General features: G+C 30.7%; 1 protein-coding gene across 1 annotated transcript; it reads left to right on the top strand.

The window, feature by feature from the left end:
- The first annotated feature begins 14826 nt into the window (after positions 1-14826).
- LOC129964202 (thromboxane-A synthase-like) lies at positions 14827-18297 on the top strand. Its single transcript, XM_056078921.1, has 2 exons — positions 14827-14842; positions 17795-18297. The coding sequence occupies exon 2, from the start codon at positions 17899-17901 to the stop codon at positions 18295-18297; it is 399 nt and encodes a 132-aa protein (XP_055934896.1). The 5' UTR covers positions 14827-14842; positions 17795-17898.
- Positions 18298-22360: the final 4063 nt, after the last annotated feature.

Below are 22360 nucleotides of genomic sequence, written 5' to 3'. Positions count from 1 at the left end.
GAGTTATTCTTGTTTTAGCAATATTAAGGTTAACTTTCTCTTCTTAATATGCGTCTCAAATTATTCAACATATGTCTGCCATGATTCGTTGTATGCATTGAAGCAAAAGTGGCTTTGACGCAATGAAACCAGATTGATTTGTACAGAAACGTAATGCAGAACTGATAATTTTTTTAAAAAAACACACCCTTTTCCAATACTATGAAGTGCAAAGAAGCGAAAAGACACTGATCTAGCTAGTCGATGATTGCATGCTCTTCAGTGATTTATTTCCGTTAACCAACATTGGTGCTTTGAATAAATCAGGGTTTTGTTAATGTTTCACATTAGACCAAACTTATATGTTTTGATAAATAGTTCGAAAATGAAAATATTTTTAATTCTCAGTTTATCGCTTTATTTTGCGAAGTATCTAGAATGTAGTTTTCTCATAAATATATTTCTTATGAAGATTTTTGCAGCTTTAATGTCTTTACGATGTCTTAAAAGTGTGTTTCGTAGTACGGTGTCCATTTACTCACATAATAGGAAAATGCAATCTTTCAGTATCATTCGCTTTTCATTGGCTATTGGTTCCAAGGATGCGTCTAGACGCTGCGAGACATTATGTAACAAGTTGACACTTGGAAAAATCTAAATCCATCAGTTTTTTACTATTTCCCCATTAGCAAAAGATAATACTTTATATCTACACCTTGTTATTCGATATTTTATTTTCAGAGTCATGCATGTGAGAGATGAGCACTTCAGAGTATTGTTAATAAAACTGGTAGTTGTGTATTATTAACCGCATATAATTCAAGGAAAAATAGTTGCAAAAGAGCCTCTTGACATGCGAACTTTGACAATTAATATTCAAGTACCAGAAAATCGAATATGTATTTTGGAAGCCTTTTTCTTCCTCCTGATTGAATATAAGATTTGATAAAGAATTACAAATGAATTCACGAGATCACAAATTTTATTTATTTTAGCCATTGTGCTTTATATGCATATATGTATATTTGTGCAACAATGACAGAGTGCTTTTGTAGTGCAAAAGTTTGTAAAGGTCATTCCGAAAATGATTCGGCACGATTTTAATTGACCATAGTTAAAAATGAAGTTCATATCAAAATATCTCCTCATAGGTTTCTAAATGAATCATCCATTATATTAAACCAACATGAGACAAGAATAGCGAATTCAAACTGGTTTTTCAAACTTGGATGAAAAAAAAAAAAAAAATAGGAAGAAAATATAAAATTGCCACTCACGAAATTGTTAAGGGATAGGACACCATTTTTCACACATTGAGAAGTTTGAAGCTGCTGACGAAGGTTCACTGAATGTCCTTTTTAAGAGAAATTGTTTTGAAGATGACGAAGACCGTGCTGTGAATACGACGAAATAATTCGTTTTTTCCACTGTTAGTGAAAACATTTATTTCCTCAGCAGCAGTCATTGCACTGATTGCAATCAAGTGACCTGCGATAGTTTAAATGAAAAGTATTCTTTTATTTTTTAAAATTTAGCAATCAGCATAATTAATATTAAATGACTGATAAGGAATACTTCATTTAAAATTTCAGCTTGTTATTTGATGAAATTGAAAAGCATGAACACAACTGAATCAATCGGAGATGCATTATTGTGGATGCAAATTAAAACGAATATATAAAGGAACGGAATAAAATGGGAAATGAAAATCCAATTTTGGAATGAATGTCTAAACCATTCATTTTTTTTAAAATTTGAACATTGGCAAAAGCACACGATTGAATGTTTTGTGGGATGACCTTGAATTCCCTCATAACATTAACGCTCAATCTATTACATTGTTTTTAGACTATATATAAGAAATGAAGATAAGGGGGAAAATCAAATAGAAAATAAAACTGATATCGGTAAAAGATAAATTTTCCAATTTTAAGATAATGCAAGAACTATTTTCCGAGATTAATAATTCTGGAAGCTTTGATCGTCGACCTTCTCGGATGCGCCTTAGCGATAACTCATGTGACGATGATTGAGCGTCTTTTTACACTCCGTCAAACTTTTTCTTTGAGACCTATTTTTCTTCTCTTCTCTGATTGGAAGTTTAGGTAGAACGACTTTGTTGGTTGTCATCCGGCAATAAGTAATAAGAACCATTTTTGTGTCACGTGCGCTAGCGCTTTATATAAAGAAAAAAAATTACTGTTTCAAGAGCACATCAGTTATTTCCAAATTATGCAATACAAATAAAGTCGTCCCTCCACAACATGGCTTGCAAAATTCTACAAAATTTTGTTTCCAATGTAATTATGCATCTGGTTTTGGAATGAAAAAAAAAAAAACGAGGAGAACGGCACCAAGTATGAGGCTTCCATTTCCATGGCCAGTCCACAGGGGATTGCAATGAAAAATTTGGATTTCAGAAAGGTTTTATCCATCTGAAATTGAATGTTGAAACAAAGAATTTTGAACGTTATTTATAAATTTGTTTCACTGTAGCCTCCAACTTGATGACAATTCATTTAGACATGTCGAAATAATATACATATAGGATATTGATCCATTTTTATCTCGTGCATAATACTTGTTCAAATGTAAGCCCAAGAATGGATGAGTATTAAAATTTTTAGAAAATGGGAAACTTCCACAAAACTCTTTCAGAATGAGGTATCTAAAAAACATTCTGGCTGTCGAACGATCATTCAAAATGTGGGTCAACTTGATGCTGAACATTGAAAAGGGCAAGTTTCCTATACGAACTCTAAATCGTATAAATCACAGCAAAATGTAGTTAAAATCCAACTTTTCCAGTAAAATTGAAGTTTCATTTGTCATTTAAAATTATCTAACCATTTTTAGTATTCTACCGGAGGAACTGTCCAGTTTTGTTATCTTTAGAGCAATATATAAAGAAAAATGATAACTGGCGTTCAAAATCTTTCAGCAACATGAAAACGGATGCTCTTGGAGACCTAACTACTGCAGATAGCATTTTCAAGCTCGATTTCTCTAGCAAATATTTGCATTCTGATATCAGCAACTTATTCAGTCAGGACAAAATGGTAAAAAGGTTTACTAATCGTAAAAAAAAAAAAATCGCGATAACAGCTAGAAATTTGAAAAATAAATGACAGGATTTTGCATATACCTTCATTCATAAAGTTTTGGATGACCGTCCTCTCACTTACGTACTTGTCAGGTGTATGAGATGTTTTAATCCGAAGAAAACTGTCGAACTCTTGCAAGATGGAAGTCCTTCTTTATATTCTTATTAAATACAAGTGACGATAGTAAAAAAGAACATGATTCTATTTTGATAAAATTGAACAAATGTCTAAATGAAGTGTCTTGCAATTCAGTTAAAATTTGAAATGTGTAAAAATCAAATTGATAATTTTTCACCAAAATATTTAGAAGTTCAAGAAGAAGCCTTTCAGGAGACACGTGTTTTAAAAAGTTTATTTTCAGATTAATTGAAAAAAAATTGGTGTCATAAAAGAATTCCAAATCACAAAAAAAAAATGTCCACTGTAGATATGATAAAAACAAATGCAAGCAAACTTTACAATCATAAAATGATAAATAAAATAAAAAAAGGATTAAATGATTTAAAATCAGACAGGTTGAAAATTGAAGAAATGACTTCTGTTCTGAAAAATTCTATGGAGAAACTAGATGAAAAAAGAAAGAAAAACAGAAATTTTCAATGCATAGCAAAATCAAATAATTTTAGGAATGCATAGCCGAGCAACTAATATAAAGTTAAAATGTTTTAATAGCAGTTTACTTGTTTAAATGTAAATAAATGTTAGCAGAATAGTCATTATCTCCTGCTTTTTTATTCATTCTTCCTAGAATTGGTCAAAAGGAAGAGATTTTCATGAAAACGACAATTCCTTTGAGTTCTGATTCAGCTAAAATGTGACTGTGCTCGTGAGTGCCGTTGCTCACTTAGATATACTGCAGTGTTTGTGTGAAATGACCCTCTGGTCGTAGAGTTGCGTGGTTAACGATAAAAGGCCTAGCATACAAACGAATGTTCCTCGAATCGGAAAGAACAAGCTCTAGCTTCTTCTCGTCGGAACTGGTTTTTGAACAGAAAAATAGCCGAAGGCAGCTTTCAAACAAGGCAGAAACCTCCCATTTCCTCAAAAAATAGAAATAGTAATGTCCATGATGACATTATAGAGCGGGAAGGCGGAGAAACCGCTTTTTCTAAATTTAGATCAGCAAAAGACTTCAAACGGTATGTATTTTGATAAAGATTAGATGTGTGCCAAAAAAGGGATGCATATTGTTGCTAATGGCACTTGTCACAGACAAGTCCTCTGATGAGGTCGACGATTTTAAGCCGAGTTTTAGTGTCTCTTGTTTCAGGAGCGCCATCTAGGGTTAAGGGTGCGTCTTAGCTATTCACTGGTAGACTTCATTCATACATTTCATTTCCTCATCCACATATCGTAATTTAGATAAGAGAATGATTACCTATGATCCAGTATCCCCAGTGGTATTTTCTCGACATGGAGGACTTTGTGGCTACGATAAATTTATACGTGCACCAGCCACCATATTCACGGAGAGTCTTCGGCCGGCGGGGTTCGAACTCGAAACCTAAGGGATGCAAATCCAACGCCCTACAAACCAGGCTATCCCGGCCCAAGGATGTATGTATGATATACGAATTCGCAAGACCCTTTTTTTTTGGGTTTAATTTTAAAAGTAGAAGAAAAAATATAGCGAAATTAAATTGCATATAATAAACGTTACTTAAGTTTATTTGAAGTGTGTGTGTTTTGTGTTAAAGTTTGCAACGTCCATTTATATTAATTAATATGGTTAATATATTTCTAAGTTTCTGTTATTTTCTCTTATATATATTTAAGATTTCAAATAATTTATTAAATAAAGAGAGACAGAAATATATTTAAATAAAAATTCTAGTTGCATAAATTCTTTTAAAAAATTATTAACTTCAGACGTAAATTGAAGCAATTTTAAATGTGCAAAATAATAATATATTCAACCCCCAAATAAAACGACATATCTAATGTATGCCAATAGCTTTAATTAGACAATTAATTATTTAGCCAATAGCTTTATATATTTTTAAAGCTACATGGTAATATTTAATTGAAGATAAATATTTAAATAAAAAATTAAATTCTACTTTTTTAAAACGAATTAAAAAGAATAAAGTAATTTCTTCTAACCTCCAAATAAATACATAATTCCTTACAGATTGTTCAGAAAATTGTGTGTGTCATTTTGCTTCAATTGTGACCCATTTTTTCCATAGTTCATTGCATATAAAATAATTTAAATTGTAAATTTAAAAAAAATTCATACAAAATTATAGAAAATGCCATTATTTTAAATATAATTATAAGATTGGACACCTTTTTAATTATAAAATAACTTTTCTATGTAAAACTATATAATATAAAAATTCTAGAATGTATTTCATTGGGAATATCGTTAGAACAGTGTTCCAAAATTTATAAGATTTTTTGAGTACTCCACCCTTGTCGTTAAATAAAAGTACCGAATTAAATTACTTTGAAAATGCCATTAAAAAAGATATTGAGGACTCTAGGCAGTTGCTTACTTTACCTATTTAATAATTCCGCTCCCGATGTAGTTGCTTAAAAACAAATATAGATTTCGAATGAAATATAATATTAAGAATTTGCATGAAATTCAAAACACTTGATAAAATGCTCTTACATGAACTAATATAATATTGAACATGGAAATTTAATTGCTGATCACATTATATTCTAAATATTTAATACAAAAAGAAAATTTATCTCAATTCAAAATTCTAGTTAAAATTGTACAAATAGCTAAACATTTTAAAATGTGTTAAAAGATTCGGTGATAAATTTCAAGTGAAATAATAAAGAAATTCTAAAAGAAAGCATGGAAGGAATGGCAAAAGAAAAGATGAAAGAAAGAGAGATCGCCTAAAAGGCAAGAATAGATGCCATATCTAGGGATTGCGATACCGGGATACCGAATACCGGTATTTTGAGCCATTTGTACAATTTTGTAATACCGGTATTCACAAGTTTAAATACCGGTTTTTCGGTATTTACTAGAAATTTTTAAAATTGTCTTCACTATGTGTTCAGGGATCGCCAACATAGCAAAATAGTATATGTTTTTGTTTTTATGTCTCCCTAACGGGCGAAATTAATTAGCTAATTAATGGCTTAAATCTAAATTAGTGAAACATGGATTATCCCTGAAAGAAGATATTGTATCCATAACGACTAATAGAGCAACAGTTATGAAAAAAGTTGGAAAGTTGATTGCTGCAAATCAGCAATTGTGCTCTCCTCGTGGAATTCAATTAGGAGTAATAGATGTATTATACTAAAAAAATAAAGAGCAGAAGAATCCAAATACTGTGGATATAGAAACTTCGCATTCCGACTTTGAAGAGAGTGTGAGTGACAATGAAGATAATAACAATGTAATTGTTGAAGGAGATATTGCTAATGTGGTTGAAATATTAACCCATCAAGAATTGCTCCCTATAATTTATAAAGTTCGAAAAATTGTTCAGATATTTAAACGTTCCCCTACAAAAAATGTCATATTGCAAAAATATATACTAACTTAAAATAAAACAGAATATATGTTAATATTAGATTCTAAAACACTTTGGAACAGTTTACCGCTAATGATGGAACGATTTTGGAAATTTAGAAATCCAATCCAAAAAGCAATAATCGACTTAAACCTGTAAATTAATTTTTCAGATAATGAATTCGACTTAATATCCAGAACTATATCGGCTCCACTTCCAATAAAATTGATTATAGAGGCATTATGTCGGAGAGATTTTAATTTATTAACAGCTAATGCAACAATAAATTTCATGTTGCAGTCATGAAAGAACAGCACACATCACTATCTGAAGAATGATATATTACATTGAAAAATCGCACAGAAGATAGGCATACCGAAATAGAAAATGTCTTATGGTATTTACCTGCTTATAATGATTTTAAAAATGAAAAGGAAGAAAAGAAAATAACCAATTCAAATCTGATTAAGTTTAGAGTAAATTTTCTTAACATTTTTTACCCGCCACCCTATCCACATTCAGAGGAATTCTGTTCAATTATCGAAGATTATGATGTCACTACTGTCGATAGTGAAAAGGAATTGACTCTTGAACAAAAATTAGAATTAGCGATAAATAAAAAAATTTCAACGAACCAAAATACAATACAGAAATCAGCTATATCCAAAACCATCCGGCGAGAAATCGATTTATTTGAAGATGAGGGATTTAGAGGTAAATACTTGGAAAAAATATATCGCTCATTGCTAACAGTATCACCCACTAGCGTAGATGCCGAAAGAGCGTTTTCGACAGCAGATAATTTTTTCACAAAATTACTTTTCAGGCTTAATGACAGTACAATTGATGCTTTATGTTTTTTAAGATCACGTTTCAAAAATGTGTCATAGTACCACAGACTGAATAGTGATATTTACACTTTTTTTGTGATTTAAATAAATAAGTTGTTCCTTTACTTTTTTGTGATTCTTTATATACTGTTATAATTTATAAGTTACAAATTATTTTTTGTGATATTTACACTCTCTAACAAAACTGGCAAATAAAACAAAGAAACACCTGTGTTTTCTATCTTTTTCAAAAATTTCTATGACCGGTATTAAGATCTAAAAAATACCGAATACCGGTATTGAAATTTTGGTCCGTTATTGCAATCCCTAGCCATATCGAGTTTTTCATATTGAGGTCGTCAGATTGAATCGTGGTGTCTCCGTCGTTTGCTCTTAAAGTTATATAATATGTAGATTTGCATTGTGATCTCAAAACTCGCTTTGAACTGAGCTTTTTATCAGCAAGACGAGTGCAACGGCTCCTCTCAGTTTTCTTTACTTTTAGAAATAGTAAAAAAGAAAACAATGACACATTTGAACGTTAATGAAGAAATTTATTTATTCAAATTTTCATTTGAATTTTATATATAAAATATGATTATGATTTTTTGCTTGGTTAATATTAAATTAGATAGGAATTGATTCATTAAAACATGTGGAATGTGTCGACATTTCTTCAACAGAATAACGTTTTTCTTTTAAAAAAAATTCAATTTTTTTTAAAATTTTGGCAATGAAAAATCCATAATAACAAAAATTCTTTCAAAAACGTAAAAGGGCAAGTAGCTCTAACCCCCCCCTTATTTTTCCTACTTTGGTATTACCACAACCAACGCATTTATAATTAAGAATAAGATTGTCTCTTTTTGCCGGCAGCTACTTTTTATAGCAATAATCCTACAAAAAGAATAGTTTTGCCTTTGCCTTTGTTAGAATTCATTGAGTTCAATTTTCACTCTTATTCCTAAGCCTTCTCTTTGTAAAACGGCCTTCAATACTTAATTGTGACTATTTATTGATGAATGTTGATGGAATTAAAAAAAGCATTTGTGTATGTTCAAATATATTAATACGTTACGCATTTAAGAGTAACATATGTGCAACTAAGATTAAGATTACAAATTTAATAGTGAAAAAGAGATATAATCAAATAAATTAGATATTAAACTAGGTATATCTTAATATTAAAAAAAAAGTCTTTGGATCTTTTAACCTATTATGCGATGAAACAATTATTACATCCCCTCCATAAAAAAGACTGAGCTGCCATAATTCTATAGTCTTCAAAAATGCTTTTTAATCATCTTATTTCATTTTTTACTAGCTAGAATTGTTTTTGAAATCTGTAAATCAGTCTTAAAGTTTAACACATTCACCCTTCCCCGCTGCTTTCCTCCCTACAAGACCAAATGGAAGATTTAGGGGGAAGTGGCGTGGGGCTAAAAAATAACCATCCAAATTGTTTGTCGGGATGTTGAAATGAAATAATCAGCAAAACTTAAATAAAAAGAAGACAGTTTGGTGAGTATTTGCAAGTAACAATACTCCGTACTCATACAATATTTGATATCAGAATAAGAATAGGAATATTTTGTTTGTCATTTTCAGTAATGGATCATAAAATAATCTTAGATGTACGATTTTTTAAGAAAAATATTATTTGTCTCTTGATTCATAGAAATTATTTTCAAGGGAAAAAATGCCAGAATTTTCTTGTCATGATGTTTGTTATTCTTGAAAATAAAAACAAAAAAAATCATATGTATATATGTAATATTATTTGTTGTGAAACATGATGCAGTTTGAAGACAATGAAGATACTTTTAATTTTGTGACGTCGTTTTATTTCATTTTGAAGAAGCAGGCATATATACAAGCGATGAGCACACAGAGCGACACAGAAACGGAATGAGTGAAAAATCTCTTGGCCATTTTATCCCTGGTCTTAAATAACCTATGATTTGGATAGGGAAAATACTTCTTTACAGTGCTAATGTATTATGAGATTTCGATAGGGATTTTCGTTATACGGGTGGACAAGGTAGGGGAAACACAGGGAGATTTTATAATAGAATTTGCTTGATCAGCGGTATGTTATCTCTTCACGCTTAGTGTGGGAAAGTTAGATTTTAGCTGATTCATCAATTTAACAAAGCTTCTCTTGAATTAATTAAGCAGAGACAGTGAAATTGGATCAAGAAATAAGAGAATATTTTAGAATGAAGTTACTATGGGCTAAATTAAGATAAAATCTTGAAAATTAATTAAATTGAAATTAGAGTTAAAATATCATTATATATATATATATATATAATAGTATACATAGCTGCTTATAAAAACTATTTTCAAAATACCATAGTTAAAAACAGTGAATTACATATTGCCTCGTTCAATTCTAGTTCAAGATGAGAGCTGTATTTCGCCAGAAAACATTTGACTAAACAGTATTGAAAAAACGCGTTTCTGTAATGTGTACTCCTTTCCTTGTGATTAATCGTTGAATCGCTACAGTTTCATTTTTTTGAACTGAAATTTTAAACAAAAATATGCATTTTACGATAAACTATGCTCACAAAAAACAATAAAAAAAGTACCATTAAATTCTTTTAATACTTTATTGGGAATTAATACTGAAGAAGATCTCTCAGAACCACGACGTCCATCTCCAATGGATTCCATCACACGTAAACATTAGTGGTAATGAGGTCACTGATGGATTGGCCAAAGAGAATAGTGAGAATGAAACGGACACTGGCTCTTTGCTTACTTATCAAGAACTATACTCAAATGAAAGATCTAAACACAGTTTAATATGGCGTATTCCACCTGCGTACCAGTGGTACATGGGAACATCTCCTGGCACTCTGTTGGAAATCAAATGTGACCGGGGCTCCCAGACTGCTCCGGCTAGACTGAAAAGTGGCCACCTTAAGTGTCTTTCCTTTGAAAGTGGTGGAAATATCCATCCCACTTGTAAGAAATGCTGTGACCATCCAGCTTCATCGGTTCACATTCTGGGTTGTATCGGACAGCAACAACAATAACAGTAATAATTTATTCATTTCTCTGAATTAGATTTTATGTTCAGATTCTGAACAGATTTTATATTCAACATTTGGGTGTTTGTAACATCACTCATACTTTCGTGGAAGGGAATGCTACAGCACTCATTTTCATTATCATGTAAAATAATTTGTTATAATATTCAAATTGATGAACACCATAAAGTGCATCCAGTTTCATATAGTCTTAATTTTGGAAATAGTTAGACACTTTTAGTGTCTGCCTTTTTCATTTAGTTTAGTCATTTCTTTCAACTGCACACGAAACGTGTTAATATTTTTCTGTTCTTATTCTTGCAGTTTTAACATATGCTTTCATAATATTGTTTCGCATGAAGAATCGGCAAAGCGTGAAAAAATGCGAAGAGCAACAATTAAAAATCTCTAACGTATCATGGAAATTGTATTTAATTCAAATGAAATATTTCACCTCACCCTGTCAGTATGCAGGGATCAAGATGCCTGTGCTAAGAGTTGGGACAAATACCATTTACATATATATAATGAAATTCCTGTTTCGCGTTTTAGATTATTTCAATTAAAAACTTCTAGCTCAGTTATCAATCGTTTAAAACTGTGAAACGAAAAACAATGAATGCTAGTTTTCCAATATATATTCTTACGGGCATATAATAATCTGAAATGTCTCACATATTACTACAATTTTTGAAGATTTATTACTATTTTTTCATGGAAAATAGCATGACAGAATGATTGGATATATCAATGCAAGATTGCGAATAATATTGCTTTTAAAATGGATTTAATCTTCCCAACCCTCGTTTTCAAAACCAGCCGGAATGGTCTCCCCCCCCCCAAACTTTTTCGCGTATTCTTGAAGAAAGGTTTTTATCCCAGAGAAAACCTTGCATGGCATGATCGTACAATAGTCACAAGATATGAGTCTTTGGCGTGAATTGAGCATTTCTACTGAATCTGTTGTGTCATCCTTGGTGATTTTTTTTTTTTGGGGGGGGGGTGAGTCATTTCTGGCATGCGGCTAATAGTATACAAAAATCGAATTTGTGTTTTAAATGCCTTTTTGCCCAACACCTGAAGCAAAAATGTGACACAAAACTACACTTGTAGTCATAAATTGTCATACCAAATTTGACTTATTTAAGTCATTCCGTTTTTGAGTTATCGCATTTACATATTTCTGAAAATTTCGACAGGCGGTCCACCCTTGTCGGATTCGGCTCAAATTTGGATTCTTCTGCATGCTACAGATGTTAACTCATTTTATTTACCTAACTATTTTCGTTACATAATTATTGTGTTAACTTGTATTCGAACAGCCAGACAGATAAACTTACTCAGAACGGAATTTATTCAAAACTTGACAGGAATGTACGAATGTCATTATTTTTAAGGAATGAAGACAAAATATCGAATTTCCTCGGTGTGGTTCAAAGCATTTTTGAGTTATATTTTTCACAGATAGACTGTCATTTTCTAAAAACGTGTTTTTGGAATTAAAACGTGGAGATTCGCCAGAATCTCGAGTTTGGATTTTTTGGTGATTATAAAATTTTCAAGGTGCACGAGAAAATAAAAATTGTTAAAAAATTAAAAATATTTTTACAAATTAGTAATATTTGCCAAAAAAAAAAAAAGCATTCCGTTTTATAATCGGAAATCTTTCAACAATGATCTTGTAATTAATTATTATATATGGGTAGAGTATTTTGAAATGATAGAGATCTTAAAATAATGCTAATAAATTGCATTTTTTTTAATTATTAATTTTTTTTGTTAACCCTAATTACTTGCATCCGCAGCCTAATAAGAAGCATAGGTCTTTGATTAAAATTATCCTAGGAATACATGACATCTAAATTTTCAATAGTTGCATAACTTCTACAGTGGAATCATCCATTTCAGTTTACTGATCGTTCGCAAACACCTTTTAAACGCAGTACTTTCTGATACTCTTCCGCTTTATTTTAATTTCCAGGTCGTTCATTGGCGGCCCCATGCGCAAAGTTGTGTTTAAGGTTTTTTATTTTCATCTTTGTCTTTGCAAAAATAAGTTATCTTAGAACCAGCAGATGGCGCCAGGATCGAATTGTTAGTATTTTTCTTTAAAGCTCTTTTTTTTTACCTCGCTCTTTATTCTTCACTTTCTAAACCACTGCGAGAAAGTCAATTAAAAAAAAAATTAATTTTCTCAATTATTCATTAAATTCATTATCTCTGTGAATCGTAATGAATAATTTACATCCTAAATCAAATATTTATCAATCTTACTATCGCTATGTCTTACATATATAGGTGTAATGCTGCAAATATAAACCGACATATATTTTACGGTTTTTATGATAAGAAACTGTTCTTAGTTGACCACTTACAAAAAATTTATTAATTCTGGTGGCGTAATTATCTTTACAAAATAGCCAATGGGCGAATTTTCCGCGAGAGCAGTAATAATTCATTGAATTGTTTAGGATCTTTATGGCACAACGGAATTGTATCCAGTTAAAAAATAAAGTAAAATAAATTTATGTGCTGAATAAAAATAAATTCAATAATACATTTTCAGATATCATATTATTTTACTTTCCTTAATCTCTCTGTTTCTCTTTCTTTCTCTCTCTCTCTCTCTCTCTCTCTCTCTCTCTATATATATATATATATATATATATATATATATATATATATATATATATATATATATATATATGTAGTGGTAACATTATAAACCAGATAACAACTTCCGGAGAAGAGAGTACTCTTTTGTCTAGTGGTTATGTTACTCGGCTATGAACACTAACGTTGCGGGTTCGAACCTCAACCCGCACATTGGTGACCCTGGTTCTGAATAACCGCATCCTTCATTCAGCTGTCGTGGCTCCATCTACCGGTACCAACCACTCACACACGCTCGCCGTCGCTCGCCATAACGCTTGGCGCGATAACAACGTTCGTCGCTCGCCATAACGCTTGGCGCGATAATCACGTTCGTCGCTCGCCATAACTGGCGCGATAAACTCTACCGACTCACTGGTGGGGGACTATTGTAGTGGTAACATTATAAACCAGATAACAACTTCCGGAGAAGAGAGTACTCTTTTGTCTAGTGGTTATGTTACTCGGCTATGAACACTAACGTTGCGGGTTCGAACCTCAACCCGCACATATATAATATGCTAACGTATGTAGTAAAGAAATCACACTTATTTGTTGTCGAATGGCAACAATCAAATGTAAACAAATCCTACGAACGTTTCAGATTAACTCATTGGATGCTTTTATAGCTGTAATTAATTCAATACTGTTTGCTGTTAATAGATTTAACTTGTTTAGAACTGTAAATTAATAGAACTGTAAAATTTTATTTGATTTTTATACGCTAGAAAAAAGGTTCGCTGTTGGTAAAATAAAAATAAAGGAACATGGTACAGAATGTTCGTCAATCTGTACCATGGTACAGAATGTTCGTCAATCTGTACCAAACAGTAGAAAGGTTGCCAAATATTTACTAAAGAATATATTTGGGTAGCCATAAACTAAAGAACTCAATGAAAGATAACAAATAATTAAGAATGTTATGAAATGATAAAATTATACTTTATAACGATAACATTGACATGCTTTGTCTTGAGTAGTAGACTGATGCCATATAATTCATATTTTTCATTTTTATTAAATAACAAGAAAACTTCATAAACGTATTTCGTATTAATATTTTAACAGCTAAATAAGTCAATTTTTTGGGCAAACAAGCTGGTCACCAAAGACGGCTAGTCATGTCTAAATGAATCATATTATAATAATAAGATTTAAGATTTATGGAATCATTGAATAACATAAAATGGATGACTTTTTATGTGTGATAAGCGACTTTCATTTTTGGATTTTATATTTTGAATATCACTAAATGAATTTTAAACAATAAATGCATTAGTTATTTCAACATGACGTTCTAATAAAATGCAAGAATATTTCAAGTGTAAGCTGATGCAAAATGAGAAAATGAATTCAGGTAGATATCTTCGAAAATGTAAGTTTCTGCTACGATTAGAAAATAAACGAAGGAACTACTGCATTTAAAAGGAATATACAAAAATGAACAACAATCAAAAAGAGTAAATGACAGTAAAAATTATCTACAAAATTAGGATAAATTATGAGAGGGAAGATAACCGGAAGGTAGCAATGTTGGCAATTCATCATTTTTAATAATTTAAAATTTTTCTCAAAAATGGAATATATATTATTAACATTTTTGCAGAAAATATTATAATGCTCTTTTTAGTGTTGTGCCACATGGAATAAATTTTTGTTTTAAAACCATTATTTCTATCTATTGATGTTGGATTCATGAAGAAGTATTTTGAGTCAATAAACGCAGGCTCCTTTCTGAGTGTGGATCTTTCAAAGTGAGTGATCGCATTAACGAGTTCAATTATTTCTCTTCGCGCCGAGCCGAAGTATTAAAAAGACGGCATTTTTTGGCAAGATGAATAGAAATAAGATATAAATAAAGAGGGATGGTAAAATGCGCCTTGTGTATAAGGTCAGCCGTATTAGTACAGCATTTATATACGTGTATATGCTGGTCAGTGGAATCTCATTTTTTACACCTACGCTTTCCTTTTGGCGGAATTTTCGTTCCGAGTGGTTACTTTCCTTGCTATTCTCAGAGATTGCTGTCATTTAAATGTATGGTACTCATTATTAAATTCAAGATTTTAGAGAATAATAATTATTTTTTGTAATTGTTCATTCATCTTTCCACGATAAGTCATTTCAAACAAGGATATAATTTCTCTCCCGCATACTTGATTTTTAAATTCTTGATTAGCGAATATTCAGGCAGATGAACTTCAATATTTTCTGCATGAAGTGACTCCTCCTTCAGTCTAGAAGATGCGCCTGCAGTTTGTATCTATTCAATATCTTCAATGCACTCCAATGTGAATTTTTCTTACGAAATATTCATTTGCATTCACATTAGGATCATTTTTATAGATATGCAGGAAAAGATCGAATACAATACAATAGAATAAATTTAATATCGGCGAGATTTATTGCGTCCATTTAATTAAATGGAGACTAACCGAGGGTTGAAATGGTGCTGAATTTCGATTTCGAATACTTAGCAACTTACCAAGTGACACAAAAGCTGCTAAGTTTATTTCTCTCGGAGTATTATCAATAATTTCTTTATATTCTGTTCTTTATGAAATATAAGTAAAAATATGTGAATAGATCCCGAAATGTTCGTATAGATAGAGAAAAATTATTTATTTTCATTGCTACATTACTTTTATTCTTCTATTTTTTTATTTTTGTAAAAATTATTTTAACTAACCGTCATGACTGTTTCAAATCATTTAGTAGTGTTTAGCTTAATGTATTTTGGAAAATGAATCATACGTTTAATGAAGGTAGTAACAAAATAAAAATAAATTTCAAAATTCAGAAACAATCACGGAAAACTTGCATGCCCGAGAAACCTAAGTTTTCATCATTTAATCCGGTGCACGATTTTCCTTGAAATGATACCAATCACGTTTTCTGAATAAAATTATGAAATATTTTCCTTAAAAGCAAAATAATAAGTTGTGAACATTTCACTATCACTTCCAGCTATCATTCCTTTACAAAAAGCATCGCAAAATAAATTGTTTTGAAACAACTGCATATGCATTAACAATTTAGATACTATAAGTTAATGATTAAATATTAAAAAAAGTAAGCTAGCTCACTACAATCGCATTGACTTTATAACACAAAGTAATATTTATTTTCTCTTTGCACTAATTGCACAAATGATAGAAATTTCAATATCTGGTCCGAAACATTGTTGAAAAATAATATTTTCAGATGAATGGTCTGAATAAATTATTTTGCATTAATGTCACAATGCAGTAGTCTGGTTACAGCATGGCATTCTGTGCTTAATGCCTGCCATGTCTTGTAATTTCCAGAAAAAGTGCATCATGTATGAAAAACATTTACAAGCCAGTAAAAACAAAAGTGAAACGTTTGTTTGAGAACTCATGCCAAATAATCCCAACAGAATTTTTTTAAATTTATTCTTGACATTAACAAAGTCTCGGAAGTGAAAGATTTGATCAAATTATAAAATTAGTTCGAATTTGACTAAAATAATAAATAGCATTTTTTACAAATATGGCTTAAAATTAGCTTTAAACAGTTTATTAAAATTAGAAAAAAATAAGAAATTCGAATTTATTGTCACCTGAAAAGCTATATATTTGAATTCTAAAATTGTATAGAAAGGGTTTTTGTGGTAAAACCCCTAATAAAACAAAAAAAAAATACTCAATTTTATTTGAATCCTATTTAAAATTATGAAAGTCCTTATTTGATGAAATTAGAGTCTAGATAAGATGTTCACAACGAACGACACTTGCATAAATTATCCACAAAAGCAATAATTAATTAACAGTCACAGTAACAGTAGTATCAACAACACTCAATCGTAGCTCGCGCTACGGAGAAAGCAACTGTAAGAAATTAATTCGATTGGTTACTTCAATTTTATATGTATTTTTTTCGATTAGACTTGAAGTCATATTTAATTTTCCTAAAGAAACTTCAGATCTCGGTTTACAGGATCATTCATTTTTGTTGCTAAATGGTCACCGTGATTGGCTTAGCATCCAGTAAGAAACTGTGTGAATTTCTCCTTACTGCCATAAGACTAGCAACACACGAAATATATTACAGACATTCTTAACTAATATTTATGAATTTTCTTTCCTTTCATATTCGTTGTGACTTTTTCCATAACAAATGTTTCAGCGTATAATGTTTTGTGGATTTTGCTTTGACCTTCAGATTTTCAATGAAAGTGATATTTTTTTTATTGGAGTAATAAAAACACATTTCTATATATATTTTTTATTTTTCTTCTTTGCAGTCTTTAATATTTTTCATAATTCAAAACAATAATTAATAAAGAGACTCGTTATCAATTTTTTGAAATTCCCTTTTAATGTCATCACAAGTATTTAATAAAAAGAAAATATAATTAGAGAATTAACTAATAGTTAAATTTTGAAAATATTAAAGTATTTTATTGTTGCTGAATCATCTGTGAAGGAAAAAAAATTTTACGAGCATGAAACTACTGATATGAAATAATAGCGTTTAAAAAAATATGCTATTTAGTATTATCAATACCAAAAGGGAATGAAAATGGTATATTTTTAACAGCCTTTTATATGCGGAAAATTTAATAAATTTAGTAAAAACAGTATTTTATATATGAAATTCTATTTAGTTCTATTTTTATTTAGTATGAAAATAATTATGAAATAAAATAAAAATAAATACGAAATAAAAAATTTCTCTTACAGATCTCCAAATATTGGATCAAGTCTTCAGTGAATCCCTTCGACTCTATCCTCCGGTCACAGGATTCGTATCCAGAATCTGTAGCGAAGATTATCGGGTAGGATCCATGACAATTCCCAAAGGAGCTGTAGTCCAGGCTGCAGTCTGGGACATCCACCACGATCCAGAGTTGTGGCCCGAACCGTGGAAGTTCGATCCGGATCGATTCGCTCCTGAAAACAGAGCGTCTCTTAACAGCATGGCGTACATGCCTTTCGGCATAAGCAGGAGGACCTGCATCGGTGCAAGATTTGCCCACGCGGAAGCGAAATTGGCATTGTTCAGGCTGGTGAAAAAATTCAGGTTTGAGACATGTGAAAAGACTGACGATCCATTGCTCTTGAAATGCCCAAATGTCATTATCAATCCAGGTAATGGTGTTTACTTAAGAACTGTATCACGAACTGCTTTAGCCTTAAAAATTATTACAGGGCATTTCAAGAATTCTTTGAAATCCTGTACATAATCTATAAAGCAGTTGTATCAGATAAATGATCAAGAAAATATTTTGCGAGATATATATACCTGTAATGCATTTTAATAAATTTTAAAAAAATGCACCACAGTGCTTCGTCTAAATCTGCATTGCTTTTATGCAAACTTTTTGAATTATGTGAACTTTATCCTAACTCTGCAGGTTTTATTTAAATCTCTGAAACTGAATTCATTATGACTAGGTAGTACTAAATCATGAGTTTATTTCAAATTCAGTATTTTCGACGTAGTATTTTTTTTGTTTATTTGGAAATTTTTTTCTTGTGTTGACATAGCATATTTTATATAATTTTAATAAACATTTTAATTAATTTTTATTGGCATAATACTTTTAATTATTACATTATTACTTATCAATAAAATTATAGAAATGAAAACAGTATATATACGTTTATACTAATCATAATCAGCATTTTCAATTTTGATGAAACATTTTCAATACATTTACTGAACTACCATAAACTTGTCTGTGCTATTTCATTCCCTATATTCTTTGGGTATCTTCAAATTAGATAATAAATTAAACAGGTCATTCGAATTTATTTTACCCAACATATTTTAATTCAATTCGAAAAAACAACTGAGAATTCTTAATTAGAATTCAAATCGAAAGGGAATCACTGATTCTCAAAATGGTGCAAGATTTTGCCAGCAATTGTATGAAAGGAAACTGTGGAATCTCTTAAAAATATATTTTTTTTTTGACAGAACATATATAATCTCTAAAGGATAGAAAAATCAAATCTTAGCAAAGACAATTTCATTTAAAGTTGAATTTAGTACAGGGGTCTTAAAATAGACTGATGTTTTTCAAAAAGGCATAACAGGAAAACGGTTAAGGTTAAAAAAAAACAATTCTTGCAGCGAATTCATGCGACAAAGAATAAATATTTCTTCCACGGTTTTTAGTTTTAGTTCAAAAAGTTGTAGATAGATGGAGCTGCAGACAGTAAACGGGTAATAAATTAAGAAATAATTAAAGATAATATCATAATTTTTCGAAATCTTTTAATAAATGAAAATGGCAGTTCAATATTTTCATGGTTTTAAAAATGTTCCGCTGAAAAACGGCAAAAATCAGCTGAGGCCTGGATGGCCGAGGCATCGCGCCATCTTGCATAAATTATAATGTTGCGGAAGATTCGATTAAAGCATTTTCAATGCTCACGAAATCCTGCATAATTTGAATATATCACTTTGAAGTCATTATACCATGTAGAAAAAAAGGGGTCCAATTACACCTCTACTGGAAATAGCTGCTCATACAGTCGCTTTTTTTTAGAATAGAATGATTTTGGAACACATGTGCTTCATCTGAAAATCATACATTCAAATCAATACTGCCAACGTCAATCACATCTAACAATTCATTCGCAAGCATACTCCTTTTCTCTACGGATAAGTATGAAACGGTTGCTGTCTTTGAATTTTGTACAGGAACAAGGCTCTGCATTCACTCATTACCTTATGCATCACCGTTTGCCTCATGTAACATGCAATTTTTCGGACTGATTTTCTAGAGAAGCATGCAATTGTTTTCTCAACGGCCTGTACATTTGCTTCTGTAATAGCCGATTGTAGTTGTTCAACAGCTCCGACGTTCTCGTCCACAATACTACTTGTTCGTTTGAATTTCTCGTACAATTTCTTTATTGTATTCGTTTCGGAGCCTTAGCAACAGAATCTGCTGTGCAGTCCTATACTGCTGGTCTAGTTACAGAACATTCCTTTTAAAGTCGAAATTTGGCTTAGGCTGCGTATTGATGATTTGCATGCGAGTAAAACAATTAAAGGAATTTTCAGAGCCATTTATTGACAACTATTTCACCTAAAACCAAAAAATGCGGAAGGAAAAATTTATACCCTGTCACATGAATTTGCTGCAAGATTTTTTTTTTTTTAATTGAACCGTTTTTCTTTTGTGCAAATCGACAGTCTATTTCAGGACAACTTGTATATTTATAAAATCAGGAATAAGAATTTAATTTTTTTATAGTCTCTTCTGAGATTATTTTATAGATATTTTGACTGTAGCACAAACTGAAATGCAATCACAAAAATGTTTGATTTTAAAAAAAAGTAGTTATTTATGTAATTTTCTAAGAAATAAAAATTATTTCATTTGTAAGAAATAATCGCACAAAATTGTGCAACTGTTTGACTTCAGATCATAAAGGAAGACGAAAGTGATGTCGAGAAAGGCAAATGGTGTTCCTTAATGTATGATTTCGGAAGGAAGTTGGTAAATGTCTCGAGCTCTTTACTCATGTTTCAACCGCAATTTCTCATAAAGCTGTAACTCTTCTAAATGCATGATCGTGAAATGTAGATGATTCATTGTCGTCAATGATTTTAAAGTGAGTTTTAAAATCTAGTTTCAAATCCTTTCAATGAAAACGGTAATACGTGATTCGGAAATGTCATTGAAACGTAGCGTAACAGACTTCCTTACGATCTGAAATTCAATGTGTGTTTGTAAATTGCGGAAAGATCTTAATTGATTGCTTGGCTCAAAAAAAGGTAAAAACTCTTTAAATTTATTACATTTTTTTCAAAAACAATTTCTCTCTATATTTTTGGGAAAATCCCGATTCCTGTAGGTTTATTTTTTATGTAGGCTGTGTGAACTTCATGATATATTTATTTTGTTCTAGTTTCCTTTGGTGATCAGTTAGTCCATCGGCAGTGGTAAATGAAAATTTTTCTATTGAATTTCTCGTGCGTCATTTCAAGTTCATGATTTCCTTAGCAAAGAATTTTTAAATTTCACATTGTAGCAGTCATTTACTATATGTCAGTATAGCAGCCTTGTCATTTTTCCCTTCACTGTTTTCATGAAAGTCTTTAACAGTTTCAAGTCACTCGGTGTGACTTTTTGTAACATATAAAAGCAGTGCGGACTTCACCTTCTTATTTTTCATCCAAAATGTGTACTGAAATATGGAACTACAACGATACTGCGTATTTTACGTGCAACTGTATTCATTTTTATTGATAAAAGAATTTAAAATGTAGCAAATATTAATTTAGGTAACTGGATATATCGGTTTATAATACTTTGTTAAGATATTCCATAAAAATTTGAAGAAAATAAAATCCATTATGATATTACCAAAAAAATCGAAGAAAAGGCAAAAACTTCATTTCTAGATTGTCAACAATTAAAGAGATACACGCTGTCAAATATAAGAAATGAAAGCTTTTTGAATTATTATTACAACGATGAAAAGTATTATAGCAAAATATGCTTGAAAATAATTTTCAAATATCAGTGAAATTAGAAAAAAATATTAAATGAATATTTAATTGATAATATCGAAAAGATAATTTTTTTCTCAGCATTTTAGTTTGATGTAAAAGCTATTTTTGTTCATTAATATTGTCACAAATTATCGCCCAAAAGGCTAACATAATATATGATTTTTAATTAATTAAAATTCCAAAAAATTTTACTCCAATGTGTATACATTCATTTTCTAAAATATATTTATGCCATACTTTGCAACTCCAGTTAAACAATTTCTCGATAAAAGCGCCAACAGATACACATTCGCTTTTATTATTAGTGGGAGTGAATATTCATAGCGGTCTTCCCCAGTTATTATTTTAATTGAAAAAAAGAGAAAAAACTGACAAAAAAAGTTATATAAATAAAACTATTTTTCCTTTGTATCTATTTATCGAAGGAAGGAAGGAAGAAAGAAACTTTTTCTATTGTTTGAAGTTTAATCACTTCCTTTCCCGATTTAAATTCCAATTTTAAGAAAAGCGATAAAACAAATGAAGGAAAGGGGCAGCTCGAGGAATAGAATAAGCTCCCGTATGGCTATGAATTATATCAGATATATGATTATCAAAATTTGACGATTAAAAATATTTTGCTAAAGGAGCGATACAGAACAGGTTAGAAAAAGTATTTAATCGAAAATTTTAGTAACTTTTAATTCAATTTAGTAATTTTAATTCGATAAGCATTTATGTTTTAGATGCCAAACTTTGATCTGTCCAGCTCCTTGTGCTCTGAAGTTATCGAA

Source organism: Argiope bruennichi, chromosome 3, assembly GCF_947563725.1.
Source record: "Argiope bruennichi chromosome 3, qqArgBrue1.1, whole genome shotgun sequence".
In the NCBI taxonomy this organism is placed as follows: Eukaryota; Metazoa; Arthropoda; class Arachnida; order Araneae; family Araneidae; genus Argiope; species Argiope bruennichi.
Note: the sequence above shows the minus strand (reverse complement) of the source record. Positions and strands in the feature narration are given on the sequence as shown.